Source organism: Embiotoca jacksoni, unplaced genomic scaffold (genome assembly GCF_022577435.1).
Source record: "Embiotoca jacksoni isolate LCO1_2020_lvr unplaced genomic scaffold, fEmbJac1.0.p SCAF_8, whole genome shotgun sequence".
NCBI classification, from domain to species: Eukaryota; Metazoa; Chordata; class Actinopteri; family Embiotocidae; genus Embiotoca; species Embiotoca jacksoni.
This window is the reverse complement of record NW_027185436.1, coordinates 16,088,905-16,110,378: the sequence shown is the minus strand read 5'-3', so window position 1 is coordinate 16,110,378 and position 21,474 is coordinate 16,088,905. Positions and strand designations below refer to the sequence as shown.

Below are 21,474 nucleotides of genomic sequence, written 5' to 3'. Positions count from 1 at the left end.
CTCTCTCATAGTGGATGTGACCTCTGACCTCGATCACCTTCTGACCTCTCAGAATTCCACTCACAGCAGGTCAAGAAAAATCGTGGTGCCGGCACAGATTATGATTCACATTCCTGCTGGATCTTTGGGCTCTGCTGCGGGAACTAATAAATAAAATGCTATCGCATGAAAGTAAATCCTATACCCACACCTTTACAGCCCCTTGCAGTATTATTTGTATTAAAGAAATGAAAATTCTTAGAGGCCAAAGAGGAGCAAATAATGACTGTTTTAAACATATTGCACATTTAAAAAGCTTATGGTGTCCCCGTTACATTGGAGGCTACAGAAGCCATCAGCTCTTTTAACTCTCAAACCCAGCTGGACTCGCTGGTGGACCATCACCAAAATGCACTTGCTTCAACTCACAGAATTATAATCAAGACCTCAAGCCTTCAAGTGATAGAAAGATGTTTTCCCATTTGATGCTTTGATTTAGTCTTAGAAATGATATCTGTTTGAAGCTTTAAGCTTTATAACTTTTATCTTTAAATTCAAGGATTTCTACCATTTGTTTTGGTAAAGGTGAACAAGGGCACTGTAGTCTATCTCTGTCAAGTTTGCAGACAACAAAAGAAAAATAATAAAAGATACACCTACTAAAAGTATAGAAATCATATTCAACATTGTGATTTTGCAATATGTACATTCCTACCTTTCTATGTAGTTTTATTACAATTCCCAATTTTTTTTTTACACTTTCAATAGAGAGTTCTAAAAGCAATAAGTTGAAGGTCTTAAGTATTGTTAAATTAAAAAAATTCTATGGCTCTTGTATTTGAAGAACTCTCAGTATGAGTCTCTCCCATACATTGTTATTGCGTGCGAGGTGGGTCAGTCTGTCTTCAATTCTTCTTTTGCTAATAGTATGATAGCCGGAGGGTGGAAACTGTTCTGGCAGTGCTTCCTGTTTGATTTGTTGCTCTGGTTGGTAGTAAACTGGTGTCTGGTCCTTCCTCTCCTTGAGTGTGTTGTTTCCATACCACACAGTGATACCTGTAGTGAGGCCGCTCTCCACAAACCTGCTGTAGAGGCTGGTGGCTCAGGCCAGCTTTCTTCAGTGACCTGGTCAAATGGAGCCGCTGCTGTGCCTTCATGACTGTGGCCGCTGTGTTTTCTGATTAACTTAGGTTGTTGATGATGTGCAGGCAAAGAAAGTTGAAGCTCTCGACACGTTCCACTGCAGTACTTTTAATCCACAGAGGGTGCAGAGGGGAGCTTTCTTCCTGAAATCCAGTATTAGTTTCTTGGTCTTGTCAGTGTTGAGGACAAGACTGCTTTCCTCCCCATAGGTATCTCATCCATCATGCAATTCATAGTTTCCCTATAAGTCAGATAATAGTTGTATATAAATCGTAGGTCATGAAAATAATTTAAGAACGGTGAATATTGTGCAATAGCATGGGGTGAAGTTCTCACTTAGAATATATTTGAGGGGGATTTTTTTTTAATGAGGACAGGAGTAACAGGAATTAACTGTCTATATTGGCAAACTACATCAGCCAGTGGAAAAAACAGCCCCAAAAGTTTGAAATTTAAAACCTGGAACTAAAGGTGAAACGTATCCACATAAAAGTTCCCTGAATTTCTTTTTATGGATGCTACAAATTAATGTTTGGACAGATGTTATTCTGAAAGCTGAATTCCAGTATAGTGTATTTACTATAAATTATAGTGAAGCCACTGGTGCCCAAAAGTGCACATGTGTTTTTTGTGTTTCATCCGTCCCTGCTGGATGACTTCTATAAACAGGCCCACAAAAGGCATTTGAGATATTGCAATTGTAAATCTCTGCCATCCATCACCGGTAGAGGTCTCCGGAGACAGGACAGGGCAAAGTTAGGTCTCAGCTGCACCACATGGGGTGTCACTGTGTCCCTGTTGGACGCACGAGGGGGAAGTGTTTGGAAAAAAGAAAAGAAAAATCAGCTGTGAAGGAAGACTCTGTAAATCCTCTTTTCCGTGCGAGAGGTTTTGTCTCAGTTACTGCTCCTACATCAGAAGGAACACCAGTGTTTCATGCCGGGGTTTGCCTAAAATCTCTTGGGAGTTTTCGCCGGTGGGGCCGTTTTGTGCCACCTGGATCTGCGATTCGCTGTTTGGCAGTTTTCGAAGCAGTTCCTCCCTTTGCGCTCAGTTTTTTAAGTTCATCTAATACGGTCTCCACGGGACTAAGCCTGTCTGTGAAGTTGCCAGGAAGCAGAGACGATGTTTTGCCGAAATCAAACAGCGAGAGCCACCGTTGCCCGCGGCTCCGCTCTTGAAATGGAGATACGCCGAGGGAAGTTCAGAAAGAGCGTTTTCCTGGACACATCACAGGTAGACTCTGATTGTCCGCCAATTATCACCACCGTTTCAACACACAAGGCAAACAAACAAACAAACACGCACACCAAAGGGGTGCGGGGGTTCTCCTGTTTACAACTTTGATTTAACTCTCTCTCCTTCTATCAACTTAATTATGTGGCACACTTTTAATCTTGTTCTGAAAGCGAGTGTGTACCCCTCTTTGCTCTGCATGTTTTGTTGAGGGCTATGCTGCTGCGTTCAATTCCTCAAATTAAGGCCGTTAATTACAGTATTTACATTTTACCCTACTCTACACAAAAAAATAATAATATTCCCAGAGAGACTTGAAAGTGTGTCTGTGCTACTCCTTAGTGGATTGATAGGAACTGTCTGTGCTTCATGTTATGTTCTTTCTCCCATGTTTTTGCTTTAATATTCATCCATGGTTTAACCTGTAGTTTTGTAATGATGCTTACATCTACAGATAGTTATTGTTATAAATTGGGTTCTCAAAATGAATTTTTTTTTTTTTTTTTTTTGCTAACTAAGTGACTAATGACTAAGTTTTGTTAAATCTGTTATCCTCTTAAATTCCTTTCTCAGGAATCTCCAGCTTCCCTTTATATCCGCTTTCTTCGGCTCCTCTCAAGCACTTCTTTGAATAACATTGCAAAGTTTTAACACTTCAGTAAAATTCATGGCTTTCAACCGTTTAGCTCACTTCTATATGTCTTTTAACAGCTTTAGTTTTGAATGCAGCATGTGGACAGACAACCAAAAGGGGAATAGTTTAAAAAAAAAAAAAACACTGCTTCTGCCAAAAGCTGAGAAATGGGTCAAAGCTGTAGTCTGTGTATCTCTCTCAGCTGTTTATCACTGCTGCGCTTCATGCATGTTTTCCTCTTCCTCTCTGCTAAGCTCCCATGTCAACATCTGCTTCATATTAGCCACCGTTTGTCAGCGGAGCAGTCCGGCTCAGAAGTGACGTCCAATCTAACCTCTAATTATTTTTACTCACAGTCCACTTTAATACTGTTTTGATGGAAAAGTCCCCCTGCTGTCTATCTCCCTTCTCCTCCTTTCACTCTCTCTTCCAATCACACAAACTTGCCTGCGAGTGTTCATCAGTATGCACATTGCTTTCATTTTAGAGTGCTGGTATTTGGATATTTTGTCAGAAACATGTTCTTGGTTTGAGGGTGTTTGTGTCTATTAAATTAAAAGTAAGCCTGCATTTGAGATGCACACAGTTCTGGAAGTTCAGCCAAGTGATTTTTTTTTTTTACCAGACAGAAGTAAGAAAGAGGGATGTGTATGTGCAGAAGGGAGTGTGTGGGAGAAAGAGAGGGAGACTCAATTGTAAGAGTATACTTAAGGAATGTTAATGGTGCAATACAGCAAATGGACAAGGCCGGGTATTGATTCTGTCTCTCCTCCTCTCTCTGAATCTCGTCAGGTTTTTCACCCAGTGTGTGTGCAGGCATACACATGGTCAACTTCTGTCTAGTAGTTGTTTATAATTCATGTCACAGGAAAACACCACTGGGACCCCTGGGAGGTCAGGCAAACTCTGTTGCATTGATCTGCAGTCAGAATTACACTGATCTGGTGTCCGAGTTCACATCTGATACACAGGCCAAGAACACGACACACATGCGGGAGGTGCAGTTGTGTTAATGTGATTAGGTCTGTAGAGTATTTTTGGCATGAAGCGAATGATCTCGTGTTGTCTTGTTTATTTTCAGATGGTGTGAGCTGAAGATCTCTTGAGCGCTTATAAACAGTGTAAGCAATTTTCCTCAGAGGCACTGTTACAAGAGAGATGAGCAATGATACATGGTCTTGTTTGTGGCAGTGCAAGAATTTATTACCCTTCTTAAATACTTATTTATGTTTTTGTTTGTCCAGCAGGGCTGGGTGAGGGTTGGGGTTTACATAATTTTGTTCAGTTATTATCTGTTGAATCCTTGGGGAATAAAATCATAAATCATAAAATACTTAAGAGAAATAACTGTCAAGGGATGTTCTGAACCATCACATTCATCTTTAAATCTCCCTACATGATTATTCCACCCCTAACTCACATTACTCTCCCCTGTTTGGTCTTTATTTATCAGGCTAAAGACTTCCCTTCTTTTCACAACAACAATTATTACTTCCTTAACTGTGTAATCTGTTCTCTGCTGGTTCTCATACAAGATGAATTGGTGTCCCTGCCTTTTTTTTTGCCTATGCTAATGATCCTCTTTCAGAGACTGGGACTTTCCTCTGGCTCTGTGTTCGGCCTCTCAATGCCACCGTGGAACCAGTCTGTAGCATTTCAATGAAGCAGTCTGAAAGCACCCTGTTTTCAAAGTGCCAGGGAATATCACGTTTGTGTGTTTGCGCCAACGTTTGAGCCTCTTATGTAAATGTGTGTATGTGGAGGTGGCCTGTTTGTAATGTCTGTCTGTTGGTGACAAGCTATCAGCCAATGAAACACAGTTAAGGATTCTCCCCACATGCCCCAATTAGCAAATCTTGACTCTTGTATTAGACCACAGTATTTATTCAATGAAGTTATAAATTTACTATTTAATACATGTGTTTGTTGTTAAAGAGTCGCTCAGAGTATTTTGGAATAAAACGATAAGCAATGGTCTGTGCATGCGTGCGTGCGTGCGCTATTATGCCTCGAGGCAAATAAGGCCAAGAGCATGATTTTGTAAAACCAAATTGCTGCTAATATTAGTCCAGAGATTGCAGTACCAGGCTTTGGGGATTTCTTTGAACTGTGGGCAGCAACATGTTATGTAAATAAAAGACTGACATTTTGGGAAACATTGACAGGCATCCAGTTTGAGTTTTAAACATGGCAAGTTATTGTTTCCATGTGAATGTAATTCAAGTGTCTCTGCATTATCGAGGGATGTCCTGACAGTCTGTCTTGCCATGTTTCCCCCCTTACATCCTCTCAGGTCCAGCGCTAAATCATCCTGCTCTGTGCGTATCACAAACTGACAGGGTAATATGGTCAGAGGATGGAAGGATGAGAACCCGAGCGATTATGTGCTCATACAGCATTTGTCCAGAAATCCATTCTGCAGCCGCCTTGTCGATCCTCTCCCTGCTGCTCTCAGTGGGAGCAGAGAACACATCTGCTTTCTACAGCCCTCCTCTCTGATCCACAAGGCCACCAGTGTGTGTATACACTCTGTACACAATCCCCGTCCTCAGCAGCCCTGCTGTTTCAGCTGAAGCCACCCAGGCATGCAGTGGGAGCTCGTGCGGTTAATATTATGGAGATGGAGATGGAGTGTTCTGTAATTCAATGCTCCAACTTCTTATGTTTAACTCAAGGATGGTCCACACTGCTGTGGCTACCACCAGCTATACATGGCCAGGAAGTGGTTAGGTGTGTGTGATGACACACCCATCCACCCACACTCTTTCCCAGCCTGCAGGAGTGTATGGCACGGTCTGGGAGTCTGCCATTTGCGGAGTAAAAGCTTTAACAGCTTTGGGTTGTGGTTTGGTTTTCTTTGGTGCTCTGCCCTTCTCCATCCTGTAGATCCAGACACTCTCACCAGTAAGTATCCAAACTGAACATAGTTGTAGCTTTAGTCAAATCTTTGATACTTTTGGTGTTTCCTTCACTCGGCATATGTTTGCCACCTTAAAGAGATCATTGGTTGTACCAGTAGAGCAGTATTTATCTTTTTGTGCAGTGTTTTCCCATCAGAAATTGGTTCAGCTCGAGTTATTGACTTTAATTTCTTTATATTCTGTCCTTTAACATACAGTGCATCCGGAAAGTATTCACAGCGCTTCACTTTTTCTGCATTTTATGTTACAGCCTTATTCCAAAATTTATTCAATACATTTTTTTCCTCAAAATTCTACACACAATAGACCATAATGACAAAGTGAAAAAAGTGTGCTTAAAATGTTTGCAAACCATGCTTCACTGTAGGGATGCTATTGGCCAGGTGATGAGCGGTGCCAGGTTTCCTCCAGACATGATGATTGGCATTCAGGCCAAAGAGTTCAATCTTTGTTTCATTAGACCAGATAATTTAGTTTCTCATGGTCTGACAGTCCTTCAGGTGCCTTTTGGTAAACTCCAGGCGGGCTGTCATGTGCCTTTTACTGAGGAGTGGCTTCCGTCTGGTCACTCTACCATACAGGCCTGCTTGGTGGAGTGCTGCAGAGATGGTTGTCCTTCTGGAAGGTTCTCCTCTCTTCTTAGTCACCTCCCTAACTAAGGCCCTTCTCCCCCGATCGCTCAGTTTGGCCGGGCGGCCAACTCTAGGAAGAGTCCTGGTGGTTCCAAACTTCTTCCATTTACGGATGATGGAGGCCACTGTGCTCATTGGAGCCTTCAATGCTGCAGACATTTTTCTGCACCCTTCCCCAGATCTGTGCCTCCATACAATCCTGTCTCGGAGGTCTACAGACAATTCCTTGGACTTCTTGGTTTGGTTTGTGCTCTGACATGCAATGTCAACTGTGGGAACTTGCATAGACAGGTGTGTGCTTTTCCAAATCATGTCCAATCAACTGAATTTACCACAGGTGGACTCCAATCCAGTTGTAGAAACAGGATGCACCTGAGCTCAATTTTGAGTGTCATGGCAAAGGGCTGTGAATACTTATGTACGTGATTTTTTTTTTTTAATAGATTTGCAAAAATTTCAAAAGATATTTTTTCACATCATCATTATGGGGTATTGTGTGTAGAATTTTGAGGGAAAAAAAATGAATTTAATCCATTTTGGAATCTGTAACAACAAAATGTGGAAAAAGTGAAGCGCTGTGAATACTTTCCGGATGCACTGTATGAGGAATATTTTGCTTAACAGAACCTGATGCACCCTGGTGTTATTTCTCCCAAGTTAGAGCTGTTGTCTGGCCACTATGTTTTCTCCAGATGGCCAAATGTATGGTTTATAGTTTACAGAGGCAGCCCTTCCACTGTTAGATACCTCATTTCAGCAGCTTTTCACTGTGGCTTCTGCTGGTGTTTGATGTGGCCTGGCAGAAAACTGTGATGAACCCAGCCTGCTTCTGTAAGCACATATCTGCCTCCCTGCATACACAAAGGGAGAGAGGTCATATAGATGTTGATGTTGCCACTTCTGGCAGCAAAGACCAAGCACCTCAGACCATGAACCCACTTAGTAAAGGCTCTCTTACAAGGAATGCTAAAACTTCCGGAGTCTCACGGGAAACAATGGGCCATCACTGCACTGTGGCCCAAAACCAAGCAGTGTTCTGGGGCATGAAATGCCAGGGAAAGGGGCTCAGAGGCCTTAGGGATATGAAGAGTGGATGCACTCTACTTTCTTGTTTTCTTGAACAACTGCATTGTAAAAGTTGCCAAGACTGGCCAACATAGAGTTGTGTGTGTGTGTGTGTGTGTGTGTGTGTGTGTGTGTGTGTGTGTGTGTGTGTGTGTGTGTGTGTATGTGTGTATACACACCCTCAGGGCTTTCTGGCATGTTTAACACCGCAGGGGTACAGGGGAGATGCCAGTGAAAAGTTTACCCCTTCTAAGACCCTTCTTTTCAAACAAAGCTCGGCCACTGCAGCCTTCTGCTTGGAGGCTTTCTTGGTATGCTGAGAGATGTTTTAACTGGCAAATGTTTAACTTTTCTTATTACACAGGCTCTTTGTATATGTCATTGTGGAGCACTGTTCCCACACAGCCTGAGTACTAGCACAAATGAAAAATTGTGTCATCTCAGTTTATTCAAGCCGTGAGTAAAATTTTGTTCCCATGGTTATAGCTGGACTATTTGCCTAATAAGTTTGGTGATAGAAAGGACAAAGCTTTATTTTCAAAAAAGTATTTAATAAAGATTCTTACCTCTTTCATTCTTGAACTTGCACACACACGTTTGTTATCTTTCCATGCAACAAGGCAAGGTTATGTGGTCGTTTATTATTTAACACAATAGTTCCATTGTTTGAAGAAAAAAAATCATACATCAGTTGATAATTCATGTAATGTCCTTGTTGGAACACTAATAATCACTTTCAAGCTCCAATTTATTCATTTTCACAGTGAGCACTGAAGAAACAGCTGATGATCATCCTATACTGTAGATGTGTTCAACTTGTTGTTGGGCCTCAAAAGCCCCGAAGGTCTATGTTATTTTTCTCATCTATGTGTCCCACACACACGCATACAACCTTAGTCTAATAGCTACAGGATGTCCTCCTGTGCTAACCCTTCACTTGCCCATTACACAGACCCTAGGACAGCGCTTTCCTCACAGCCTTATCTTATCTATGTCCCTTTGACCAGCCATGCTGGACAAACATGTAATGCTTAGCTTTGAGAGATGGTAAAACTGGCATCATGAAGGTAAAATGTTTGTGTTCATTTTAAATACATTTAGACATTATGTGGCAGTTTTAAGATTTTGCAAATTGATGTGTTTTACTGTCTTTACCTTGGTTTCAGTCAGTGATCTATTTTCAGGTCCTCGTTGCTGTAAATGGATACATAGTAGACTGCCTATGTGTAAGTGTTTTTGGTCATGGAATGTGGTTAGTGTCTCGATGTGGCATCTGGTGTCAGGGCCCAGTTTAACAGCTGAGAGTCCGTTGCTTATGGTGCAAGTAAACCCCACCCAACCACAGCTATGTCATCTTGTACATTACAGCGCTTCGCTCTGAACGAGGCGTGAGCACAGACAGCAGACGTGTTCAGTATACAGACACACAAAGGAAGTGAGTCACACCTACTACCACATGTCTGCATCTCCATGTATGTCGACACTAATCCTCTTGCCCCTCAGTGTTATGAATTAACACTGATGTTTTGAACTTGCTATTAATCATTCATGATAACTGCAGTTTGTCAGCTTCTGGTTCACAGACATCTGTACACGTACACACCATTAGACAGTGACGAAGCAACAGTGTCTCCTTGAGCAAGGTCCATCGCATATTGTCAGACATAGACGGGCTTTGTTCACTCAGCATACGCAGTCCTGTGCGAGGCTGTCACTGGCAGTGACTCGGCTAACAGACAGGCGGAGAGATATATGGAGGAGGCACACTCACTGAATACTTTTCCACTCCCCCAGATGGGAAACTTCCTCCATGCATCATCAAACCTGTCTCATTCATTTACCACCTTGGTTAGTGAAGTGGATAAAGCTTTTTTTTTATCAGAGTAATCCAGAACTGTTGCCGTGCAAGTACCTTCTTGTCTCTCTTTTTTACTGTAATAATGGGGAAATATTACAATAGAAGGATTTGGGTTTGACCATAGTTGTATACTAAGCTTGACCAAACAATCTGAGTGGTACTGAGGCAGAGTTAAAGAGGGATAAAAGAAAGTAGAATAGAGTTTAAACTAAGTACTACAGTAAAATTATATCATTTCTTCTGGATTAAATGGAAACGGTTGACATTAAAGAAATGTACTGCAGGTAAGTTATTAGTTCTATACCTGCTTGCCTGCCCCTAAGCTTTCATGTCCTTCCACTGTTTTGTTCTCCTGAATTTATCATCCTCAACACCTTCCCGCCCCAGGAGACCCATATTATGTGGGCCACTCTACTACTTTCAGGCTCAGATCCCCTGATGTAGTAGGAAAATGGGTCCTTTTTTTGTCATGTACTACAGTGCTAACCCACTTTCCTGATCCAGATTACACACAGGAAGTACCCCTTTGTCTTTACCTCTAGCCATAGAAGATTAGTATTTATTTTATGCCCCTTTATCGCTCCATCTTTTTTCATTGCTCATCCCTGTATACACACCCCACCAGAGACCTTAACCTTAATCTATTGAGCCTGGCTCTAACAGACTGTAACACAGAACTTGACTGTCTCATGCCAAAGGTATGTTCTTTCTGTGAACATAAGACCCACATTCAATACTGCGCTGTTAAACATTGACAAAAAGACACATGCACTCACAGATTCTAATGTGTGGTGTCATTTACAGTCCAGGACACTAGTTGTCAGCCTCTTTATCACAGAGGGCTTTGAAACATGAGAGGCTTTGTCTCTGAGGAAATCTGCCAAAATAAGATGGACATTAGTTTGAGAAGTAGAAATAGTTGTAAATGATAGCATTTGTGTGTTGTGGTATTTCACTTAATAAATATGTATTTTTTTTATTTTTTATTTTTTTTTTTTTTACTGAATCTTATTGGAGTCATCAAAATTAAGTAGGTTTGTTTGATTTTCTTTTTGTTGTACACCCTGGTGCTATGTTGGTCAAATAAGTTACATACAAAGCAGCTTAGTGTCAGTTTTACTACATCTTGTAAGGACAAAATAGGTCATCAATGGGGGGGGGGTCCCTTTGTACTCTTTGTGAATTGATTACAACATTTCATGGTCTAAGTTTAGCCTGTAACTTCACCAGGGAGAAGTCATTAACCTTCATAAAGTTGAAGAATATGGGGCATGTCTATGTCAGCCCACTGTTCTACTGTTCTCTCTACTCGAGTCTGCTCTTGCATTTTATTTTCTGCACAAAGAGGCTTTTTATCCCTTGCTTCTATTACAGAAGCACCTGATTCATTGTGAAATAGATTAAGTTAGGGCCTCTCTTTCATACAGAGGAATGCACGACGAAAGGAATCAATAGTGAGGAACGTTTAGAGGTGTGTGTGTGAGGGGAGTGGGGTGTGTGTGGGGTGGATGGACGTGTTGTACGTGCCTGTTCCTGCACGGATTCTGACTATTCTTTTCGTTTTGTGCAATCTCAAAGAGATACACAGTGATGAGTTCAGGCTTAGTCACCTACATCCCGGCTGCAGATGAACTGTGTTAACCATAATCTACGTTTCTGTGATACTGTAGCTGCAGGTGTTGTGTTGGTATTTTTAACAAATAATTCAGCGCAGCGTTGAATCTAAATTCACAACTGTATTTCAGATGAATGGATGTGTTTTGCAGCATCGTCAGATCAGGAGATCACTGGTTGTTACTGTGGAGAGGAGGGGGCAATGGGGCACAAGGACCAATGATGTTCTCTGTTTTGTTGATGCGGAGCAGGTGTTTGACTTTATGAGAGCAGATGGGTCTATTATGCATGTCTGCCTTCCCTGCATGCTGCATAGTGTACTAGTCCCTGCCAGCATGCCTGCATTTTAATGTGTGTGTTTACTGGGCCCAGTAGCAGACGGTGTGGTGTCACATCTTGTTGTATTGTTGTGTTGTTCCTGCTGTCTCAGCGGTTATTTTCTCTGGTCTGTCGCTAGTTTTCCATTATGGCCTGCCTTAAGAAAAGAAAGAGATCAGACCACTCAGGTGGATTTGGATGTTTAATCACCCATACTGAATGATACTGTAAGCATTCCACCAAATATGAGGGAGACATAAAATTAAGTACTATAAGAAAGGACTTAAAGATTTATATCAAACACTCATGTCACCTAAAACATTCATAGTAGGTAAATCAGGTTGGATGGCAGTTAGCATCATTTGTTAGCACTTAAAGATGTGATAACAGCACAAGAACAAAGCTGTGAAATATATTTCATTTTTTAATTTAAAACTTGGCCCAAAACCACTAAAAGGAGAAAAGAAAGTCAAACAGGTATTTCTTGTATGTAACCAAATATTATACACTTTTATCGCAGTGGTGTTCGACTATTACAATCAGAATCTGATTTATGGCAAAGTTTATACACAAATAATTTGCCTCATTGTAGTGGTGCATAACAATAAAAAGCTAGAAAATACTATTATAAACACTGACATACAACCTTAATAGAGCTGAAATTATGTTAATTATTAATTAATTTATGAGCCAGAAAGCTACTTAACTAATTCCAGTTTCTCAGATAAGAGGATTTTGTTCTACTTTTTTCTATTTAATAAAAAAATATATATATATATTAATAATTTAGGACCGTTTCTTGGACAAGACAACATATCTCCTTGAGTTCTGGGAAAGTTTGATGAGCCCTTTTTCTATTTTCTGATGTTTAATTGACAGAATGACGACTTCATTAGTTGAAAAAAAATATATTAAAAAAGAATCAGCAGTAAAACTAATCATTTGCTGCAGCTGTAAACAAACAAATTGCTGACTTTAAGTGTTCAGTATGGCACATTATTACATTTTTATTTACAATGTGATTTACTTTCAAAAGTCTTTGTGTTTATGTATGTGACCAGACTCAGCCCAGGGAATTCCCCAGAATACAATTAGCCAGCCAGCCAGCCAGCCAGCCAGAAAATGTAATAGATGTTTGTGGCTGCAAGAAAAACTATTTTCATGATGTTATTGTAACCCACATTAGTTTTTTTACCAGTAACTAAAGGGTTAACTCACACATGCAATACCGACGTTTACCAGAGAGGCGCTCTCGTGCGCGTCGGGAGATCAAAGCCTCCTCCCGGGAGAAGACCCTTTATGAAACAGCAGCGTTATGAGCGACACCACTGAAGAATCTCATTTGGTTGATTTTTGCTCACTGCTTTTGAGGAGCTTTATTTATTTGATCGTTAACCAGACCGACTCCGAAGGAAAAAGTTTATTTTAAGTCTGAGAAGAATCGCCGGTGAGTGACGAATGCGTTGCTAAGAGTTCGCCGTTGCTGCAGAGCTACAAAGGAGGACAGTTGTTTAGTTGGGCTAAAGATACCGATCAGGAGAGAAGAGAAGAAAAAAAAAAAACAGTCGGAGATAAATATTAATTTGTTGATGAATATTATTTTACGTGGTTGATATCTGTGATTGTGGAGCTACATGTACGCGACGGGGCTAGCTAAGCGCTGAGGGTTAATGCGTCGGGACCTGTTGAAGCCGAGCGGGAACGATGACGTCATTTTCTTGTTTTAGCGCCAAAAGTAAACGGGTCAGATTGAGAACAGTGTTGAGTGTGTTGCTTAGTAACGGTGGACGTTTAAATAATGCGTGTTAGGTATAAGTGATAGATGCCACTGAGACATGAGTACATGTGTGTGTGTGAAATATGTTGGTATGTTAATATTGACCATAGTGAATAGTATTGTATATATATGTGTGTGTAATACTATATTACTGGTTATTTACTGTTACACCAGCAATAGAGTTTAGAAATTACAGTACTGACATCGTATTAAATTCTGCTGCATGCAGATTGTTTTTTTTTTTTGTATGGATCTGTGATGGAGACAGCGATCCCCAGAAACCTCCGCAGAGCGCTGGAGCTGAGTGACCCTGCGATCCCTGATCATCTTCCCCGTGGGTGAAGCTGCATTTGGGCTTCTTGGATTCTCCTGCCGGAGCACCGACGAGCAAAAGATTCAGATAAGAGTTAGTCTGAGAGCCTCCAGACGTACACTACCCGGGTAGTAGACTGAAAGACAAGAGACTGAAACTGACTGACTGTGAGAGAAATACCGGTATTGGGGTTATTATTTGAATTTGTTATTTTTCTTTTATGCTGTTCCCTTGATTTTCTGTGCGTGTTAATAACTATAATAAATTGCAGTTCAGTTCCTTGTTTTAAACTGCAAACATTTGCCATGTTTCATTCACTCCCAGAGCGACCTAAAGACAGTCCTGAACTTAACACAGGAAATCTAGTGTGTTACATAGATTACATAATGCTAACCAAATAATAAACCAATTTCAAATATCTGTTTATGAAAGCAATCCATGTAATATTTTATCAAGAAATTAATTCACAGCTGAATTCAAAGCTTGACAGATGGTTATTTTCTTTTCTTCAAAACATGTACAGAGAAAAGAGGGGTGAATATAAAATATCTTGATTTATTTCAACATAAAAAAAGACCTTTAGAAAGTTAACAAGTTAACACTGTCCTCTCCCCTTGTTGCATTAAATGCCACATTAGACCTTCTCCGTCCTCACTCCTTGCTGGTAGAAATCTCAAACCTGTAAAGATGTTATGCTTGTCAGTTTGAGTTGTGGTCTCCCGGATGTCTTCTCTGTTTAGACTCTCATATTGTTTCTCCAGATGTTTACATTCATGGCTCTTTTTTTTTTTTTTTTTTTAGATTTTACACCGACATGTTTACTGCAAAATCTGCTTTTTGGTGGGAGCTCTAATAAAATCATTTAACTCTCTGGAGAAGCAACCACATAGCAGATAAAAGTGCATTATATAAGTCTGACTGTTTATATATGGAACAATGAGTCTTGGTTTCTGTGTTTTTCTTGATGTCCTTCTCTCATGTCTGTGAAACTCATCTTTGTCATGTCTGGTTGCAGTTGGAAACAAAAGGGAGAAAGTTATGTCCTGTAATGTTTATTTTCTTTTTTGAAGCATCTTCTGATTATAGTTATTCAAGTTTACCAAGGTAACATTGACACTCATCTCCACTTTATGTGTAATTATTCTTGTTCAGTTAAGTACTGTGCAACTTAATGCACTGTCAAATAATGTTTCCCAGAGGCACATCTTGTTGTTGCCGCTGCTGTTCTGCAGAGGGAGCCATTGCTCCATTTCATGCAGCAGAGAAGACACTTCTTTCTCTTGTTTACTTTTCCTTTACAGATTTGATGTTCATTTTTTATTTACCTCACAGTCATTGATAATAATTTAAAACAGAATTCACAATTATATACACAAATTAATTGGTGTACGTATCCTCATAAATACACACATCTCCTCTGATATTGCACAGGCTGCACCCCTGACAAATCAATAGAGATGAATTTCCTGACTAGTGAGTTTCTCTTTCACTGAGAGGTCCGGTCTTTCAGGGTGATGAAATGCTGCAGTCTCCTGTGACTGTTCCTGAAAGTCAGCACTGATTCTGGGAAGCAGCCAAACTGCTGAACTGTCTCTTCGTGTGTTTGAGCACTTGGGCTTGTTTTTCCTTCACAGCTAACAGCACAAGAGGTAATGTTGAGAAATCAGATCACCCCTCACACTGAGCAGGCGACTCCCCCAGATTTTACAGGCTAACCCATGGATTATTACGCATTTCTCCTTTACGCCTTCCAGTGAAAGAAAAATATCAGTCACATGATTTGTGGCTCCATGTCTGAAATTTCATCTCGAACATTGCTCAAGTTTTGATCATCAATATAAACTAGAACCGCATGCGTTGTCACAACATCCCTTTAAGTAAAAGTTACATCACTCACACAGACTTTGTTATTAGGTGTATCAGACTGAATCTGATACAATTAATAACAAGGTAGACTTGATGAAATTTACAATGTCATTACAGTGTCTCTGTCTGAGTTATGACTATACGGCTGTCAGTGCAGGTCTTTGATGCGCTATAACTGAGAACTGACCTCCAGGGGGATTTTTCAATGAGACGTCTGGTTTCACAGCTCATCACACGCTGCTGTCATCAAGTGGAGCAGATATGACCCAGTGCCTGCCCGTAACACAGCCATGTAATTGAAGTCTTGTGATATTCAAGTCTGTTGAGTCAGATTATTAAGTATAGACTAACACTAAAACTGTTTCTTTGTCTGATCCTACTTTGATCCGAACATATTTCTCTCTGTAACGTTGCACAGTCACAAAACGTTCTTCTTATTTGTAATACTTTTAATGGGGGCAGATTAGGTCTGATACTCAGCTTGACTGTGAATCTCTTTAAAAAAAAATATATCGCATTTTTTTCATTTCTCACTGTACTTCTGTAATCATCTATCTGAAGGTGCAAAAACACAGAGAAACAGCTCTGTAATAATCTCATCTTATTTGCCTTTTGTGTGAAACAACAGGGAGGACTTTTTCTTGGCAGGCCATAATTAGACAAACCTTGATCAACTGCATTTGTCTCATTTTCAGACCATTTTGCTACAGCTTCAGGTTGTATGTGTATTTATGTTTATGTCTATATGTCTGGATGTGCGTGTGTGTGTGTGTGTATTTGAAGTGAGTGGGAGTCATGGTGGGGTTCAGTTTTCAGATTGGGTTTAGATGACAGTCGGGGTTCTTTGTTGTGGTTTGTGGCCTGGCTGCCTGAGGCCCTTGTGTGTTTCTCTGCCCTGTTCTGCTGCCACACTGTGCGTTAAACTAAAGATAACTTTGAACCTTTATCTTTATGCAAAATGGCAATAAGAGTGCTTATTAGAAGTTGAAAATGGCATTTGTGTGCTAATCATGAGCACGTGTACTTTCTTTAGACTGTTGAGAGTATCAAATGGATCTTTTTCAGGATCTTTTTTCATTTTGTAAATTGCAATACTCTATTCAGAAGCACCTGGAATCTTAAAGGATAATCGTAGTTTGTCTTTTTTGTTTTGTTTTGGCCTTCATTCACTAGTTTAATTCCTTATTTTTGGGAATGTTGCTCTGTTGCTAAAAAGAAGCCCGATGGGTCAGGAAATTTGATTGTACAGGTTTCAAGCAAACCCCAGGTTAGACAAACTGACTTGGAGAAGAAAATGAAGGCGAAAGTAAAATTCTGAAACATATCTAACTTTTATACACTTGGTATATTCTTCTAATGCTGTTTTAATGTTTTATTATATGTACAGCCCTTTGAGACATATTTTGTGATATTGAACTATAAATTTTGATATGACTTGCACGTTCTCTGGAGTTTGCCTTTTCTCTCACTGCCTGTCGGTTTTGCTCAGGGTGCTCCAGCTTCCTCCCACAGTTAATAGGTGATTCTAGATTGGCTGTAGGTGTGAACGTGAGCATCAATGGTTGTCTCTCTTTCCTGTGATGGAATGGCGACCTGTCCAGGGGGCAGTCAGCTGGGATATGCTCCAGCTCTCCCCCCTGGTATAGTTAATGAATAGATGAATTGACTGTAAGTTGTAAATAGTTTGTAGACCAACTTCCTGGTTCAACTTTGTGACCTTTGCTGTAGTTGTTACAGACATTTCTGGAGCACTTACTGTTGGTTTTGCTTCCAAATGAAATATGTTTCTGACAATATAGAAAAACTGTTAACATCTTGATGATAACCTGTCTGATAGTCTGAATGTTTTCTTATGCTGTTAGTTTCCACATCACAGCAAGCACTTTGGTAAATTATAACAATTACAAAAATATATAACAAGACTAAAAGTCTACAGCCATCTAAGCTGTTAAGCTCTGTGATTAGTCTTTTAGTCGACACTTTTAAGTAGACACTTTAAGCTTAATACTATTAATATCAGCATGCTATGATGCTCATGATGTCAATGCTATCATGCTAATGTGGAAATTTTGTCATGAAATATTGGAAAAACAAATTTTGACCTGATGACGGCACTGGAGCAAAAGTCAAGGGATCACTAAAGTTATTCAGATTTATCCTAATGGGGAACATGAACATGTGTATCAAATTTCATGGCAATCCATCAAGTTGTTGTAAAAAAAACACAATACCATGGCAGTCCTAGGAGGAGTCAGGTTTGCATTGTTGAGCCAGTTTATTTTGGACCAATCGAGAAACCTAACTATGTCTGGTGCCAGGGTGGTAAAGATAGAGACTGCAGTTCTAACAAACTAGAATTATTATTTCTTAACTTTGTAACAAGTAAATTTGTACTGCTCATTGTTCTGACAGTCTATCCATTCTTACTCAAGTCAGTGATAGATCACCAACTACAGATCCTCCGTTGCAAACATTCTGTATATACACAAGTGTCTGTACTGTTCCTTTGGTAGAGCAGCACCACCTGACCCTCAACTCTGACTCCACTACATTTCCTCCAGCTGATAAGGTGTTTGGACAGGAAGTTTTCTGTATTCCTCCACGCATCCGTTCAGAAACGACAAAGACACACCGGGTATTGTCCTGAAAACAGTCCAACCCCCTCTGGACCTATTATGTAAGGGTCAGCCTGTGTGTGTGTGTGTGTGTGTGTGTGTGTGTGTGTGTGTGTGTGTGTGTGTGTTCGTTTTAATCAAATCTCAGCGTTGGTATTGGATTAACTGATGATATGGATCACTGTGTGTGTGTGTGTGTGTTCTTCATTTTAATCAAATCTCAGTGTTGGTATTGAATTAACTGATTGTAATGCATTGGTTTCATCACTCCCTCACAGCAGCCAATTAACACATCTGGCCCTGCTACAGTCAGACCAAACCTTTAGTCACTAGCTGCTAATTCACCATCCCATCAGTATGTAATTGCCATTTAACATAGCCAAATCCCAGGCAAGCCTAAAGGTGTTAGGCCTTTCCACTAACCATTAATATACTGTCTCTGAATACCTGTTTGCCTCATCCTCAGTGGCTCCTGGCCAAGAAGCAGCGATGCCCAATGTCTTAGCTGGTTGCCTGCCAGCGTGCCCTGTCATTGAGATAATAGCTGTTTTCTGTCTGTTTTTGTTCAGCCTCTAGGCTTTTGTCATAAGATGTCAGTCTTTGTGTTTCACTGTGGTGAGATTCACCGGCAGCATGTTCTGCCTCAGGAACTGCTGGTGTAATATAGATCCTAAAGAAAAAATGTGTGGATTAAGTGTTATTGAAACACCATATTTTTTCCTGGTGTGTTCTGTTTTTTGTTTAAAAAAAAAAATCCACGTCTATCATTGAAAAAATAAGAACAACTGTTTGAAAAACGGTATTGCTTTATTAAAGCAGTAAAGCCTGTTCAGTATAGAGTTCAACATATTTGAGGTCTTGTTAAATCAATATTTTTCCAGCTTCGCAGCATGCCAGATTGACTTTCAGAGGGGATTGATTCTTTTACACACAGAGATTTGGACGCGCACACACACTCTCACAAGGCCCAAATATTTTTTGAGGACCTGTAACCCTCCTTCTGTGCATTCGACCCAACTATTTCTCTTTCCACCTCAAGAACAATAAATCTCCTGTCTTACTGCAAATGTTGGTGTCTGCGACTGCTTAGCCAGGTGATTTAAACTCTCAGGGTAAAGTCTTTCCGTGGGGAAATGACCTGTCTTGCTACTGGCACCAGTGGCTATGCTTCTCTGAGGTGAAAGTTTTTTTTTTACAGCTCCTTTGTTTTCACTGTTTGCATGTGTAAAAAAAAAAAAAAAAAAAAAAAAAGTTAAGAGAACGTTTTTCTGAGATTGATGGAGTATCATGTGGTCATGTGTGTGGGGAGGGGTGGAGCCAAATGTCATGTCAAAGTGAAGAATGTGGCCAAAAGCATCCCCTACACTTTATCTTCCACAACTTTCCTTTAAGGAGTAATCTTCCTCATGATGAGCCCTTGAACTCAGCCAGTGACCCTCTGAGAGCATCTGGTCCACCCCAGTGCTGTTGAATGGCAGAAGAATGTGTGTATTTTAATTAATCTGGCTCAGTGAGCACTATGCAATGTGACGCCGGTTTCCTGTTGAGGGGTCAGCTTGTGGCTTTGTCTCACCCACGCCTTAAGGAAGGATACATACATGACACACACACACACACAACAACTGTATCAGGACCAGGATTAGTGCGCCGGAGAGGAGAAAAGGATGAATGTTTTGTTCTCTATACTCCTACTTTTTGTATACGTTATGAAGAGCACGCAGATTGACTGAACATCGTTTTCCCAGAGAGAAGAGGAATCATCAGTAGAGCTTGTGCTTAAAAGTCACATGGAGTAAAGTTTGGGATTTTCTCTTTTGGACACAGGAAACCAATCACCTGGGACATTGGGAAAGCAGACTGCCCTTGCCCTAACTATATGTTTGTTTTGTTTTTTCAAAGGAGGGGAATATTTTTCTTTAAATAATAACTTTCTCAAATTGTTGTAGCATCAACATTTTCAGGGACCCAACATTTTTGTTAAATATTGATAACCAGGAGACCTAGCACTGAAGTGATAGTTGATACAATCTGTGCTAAAACAATTGAATAGGCCAAATGTTTGTGACCCTGTGACCTATTAAATAGCATATGTTCCATGTCCAAATATCTATCCGAACAAATAGTTTATTTCAAAAACGTAAACAAATTGCAATGTTACGATTTCACTAGTTTAAATATACGAATACTTTTTCTGAATCACGTTAGCGTTAGATACAATTTCCGCGTTGATGTTTGGTCTGACTCTCCTTGTAAGTAACGCCAGCAGACACGGTTATTATTTCTCCATTTATTATCAAGCTCGTAAAAAGAACAAAGCTCCCCATCCTGCTATGCTTGCGTGCTTGCGTGCTGGTGCGGCATTTGCTATTTGTTTGTTTAAAAGGGCGTGGGGGCTACAGTAATCGCTCTCACTCTTTCCCCCTCTTTCTTCTTTTTTTAAAATGCATTATTTATCACCAGAGGCGCGTCGTAGGGGTTAATTTAGAGCCGAGTTGGGCAGCGTCAGGGCGCACACAGTGGAGTAGTTGTGCCGATCACTCCCGCAGAGGCGATGCCCTTTTGTGGAGAGGTCTCTTGTCACAGAGGACAGACGGCATTCACAATTGGGACACAGGGACACAAAGAGAAGAACTGCAATTTAAAAGGCTCCATTCTTTCCCCGCTGCCGATGGGTGTTGACTGTGGGTGTTTAAGAGGGTCTTTGTTGCCCGGAGAAAAGTAGAGAAGAAGAATACGCGCCGTGAACGAGTTGGGGGGATTTTATGGAGAGGGTTTCTACAGCGTAGTCGATGCTGTCATCCACTCCACCTCTGTCCGCTTTCCCGGAGTTCCCGGTCTTGTTTTGGATAAGGAGCGGAACTTTTACGCGTCGTTTTACGCACTGATTGTACGAGTGGCGACTGGACAGGACACTGTCAGAATGAACTTTCTGTCGCCAGTACCTGCGGGGTAGCGGTTTGAACTTGTTAACTTCAAGAAGAGGTAATTTTGTGCTTATCAGACTAAAGGATGCCAGTTGATAAATACGCAAACATGGAGGAAAAACTGTGGATACTGGAGGACCTCAATATGATGTACATTCGTCAGATTGCTCTCAGTTTGCAGGTAAAGTGAAAAGTTCCAATTTCTAGTTGACCCTCCCTTGTCCCTGAATTTCTGCTTGAATTTTTTTAAATTTTTTTATTTGCACTGTTTTGAGCTATTTCTTCACAATCTCAAAGTGGGCTGTGTCAGTGGAAGTGTGTGTGATCATGTCTCTGGCTATTTTACTTTCTTTTTCTTGATCGATCCACTTAAAACACAAACAGTCTCACTGATAAATCAAATCTATTTTCAGACATGCTCTCTCCAAAGTACAGTGCATCTCTGTGTTAGCCGACTGAGTCTGCAGCTGTGCTTTGGCATGTGGCTGTGCTTTGGCATGTTGTAAAGTTTACAGAGGGGTTGGTTGAAGAATCTTTCTATGTGACAAACAAGGCGCGCTGACACTGGTGTGGTCTCTT

The 21,474-nt window shown here is 40.6% G+C and overlaps 1 protein-coding gene across 3 annotated transcripts in view; it reads left to right on the top strand.

Annotated features, from left to right (window-relative positions):
- Positions 1 to 1,925: 1,925 nt before the first annotated feature.
- The window catches only part of rtkna (rhotekin a), a 56,222-nt gene continuing 36,673 nt past the window's right edge, over positions 1,926 to 21,474 (top strand). Inside the window, exon 1 of one of the 3 annotated variants that reach the window (XM_069178433.1) lies at positions 1,926 to 2,358. In XM_069178433.1, the coding sequence (XP_069034534.1) occupies positions 2,248 to 2,358 (111 nt within the window). In that variant the 5' untranslated portion in view covers positions 1,926 to 2,247. Of the gene's footprint in view, positions 2,359 to 20,522; positions 21,077 to 21,474 lie in introns of those variants that run through there. The other 2 variants (XM_069178436.1, XM_069178434.1) reach the window with 2 other exon arrangements.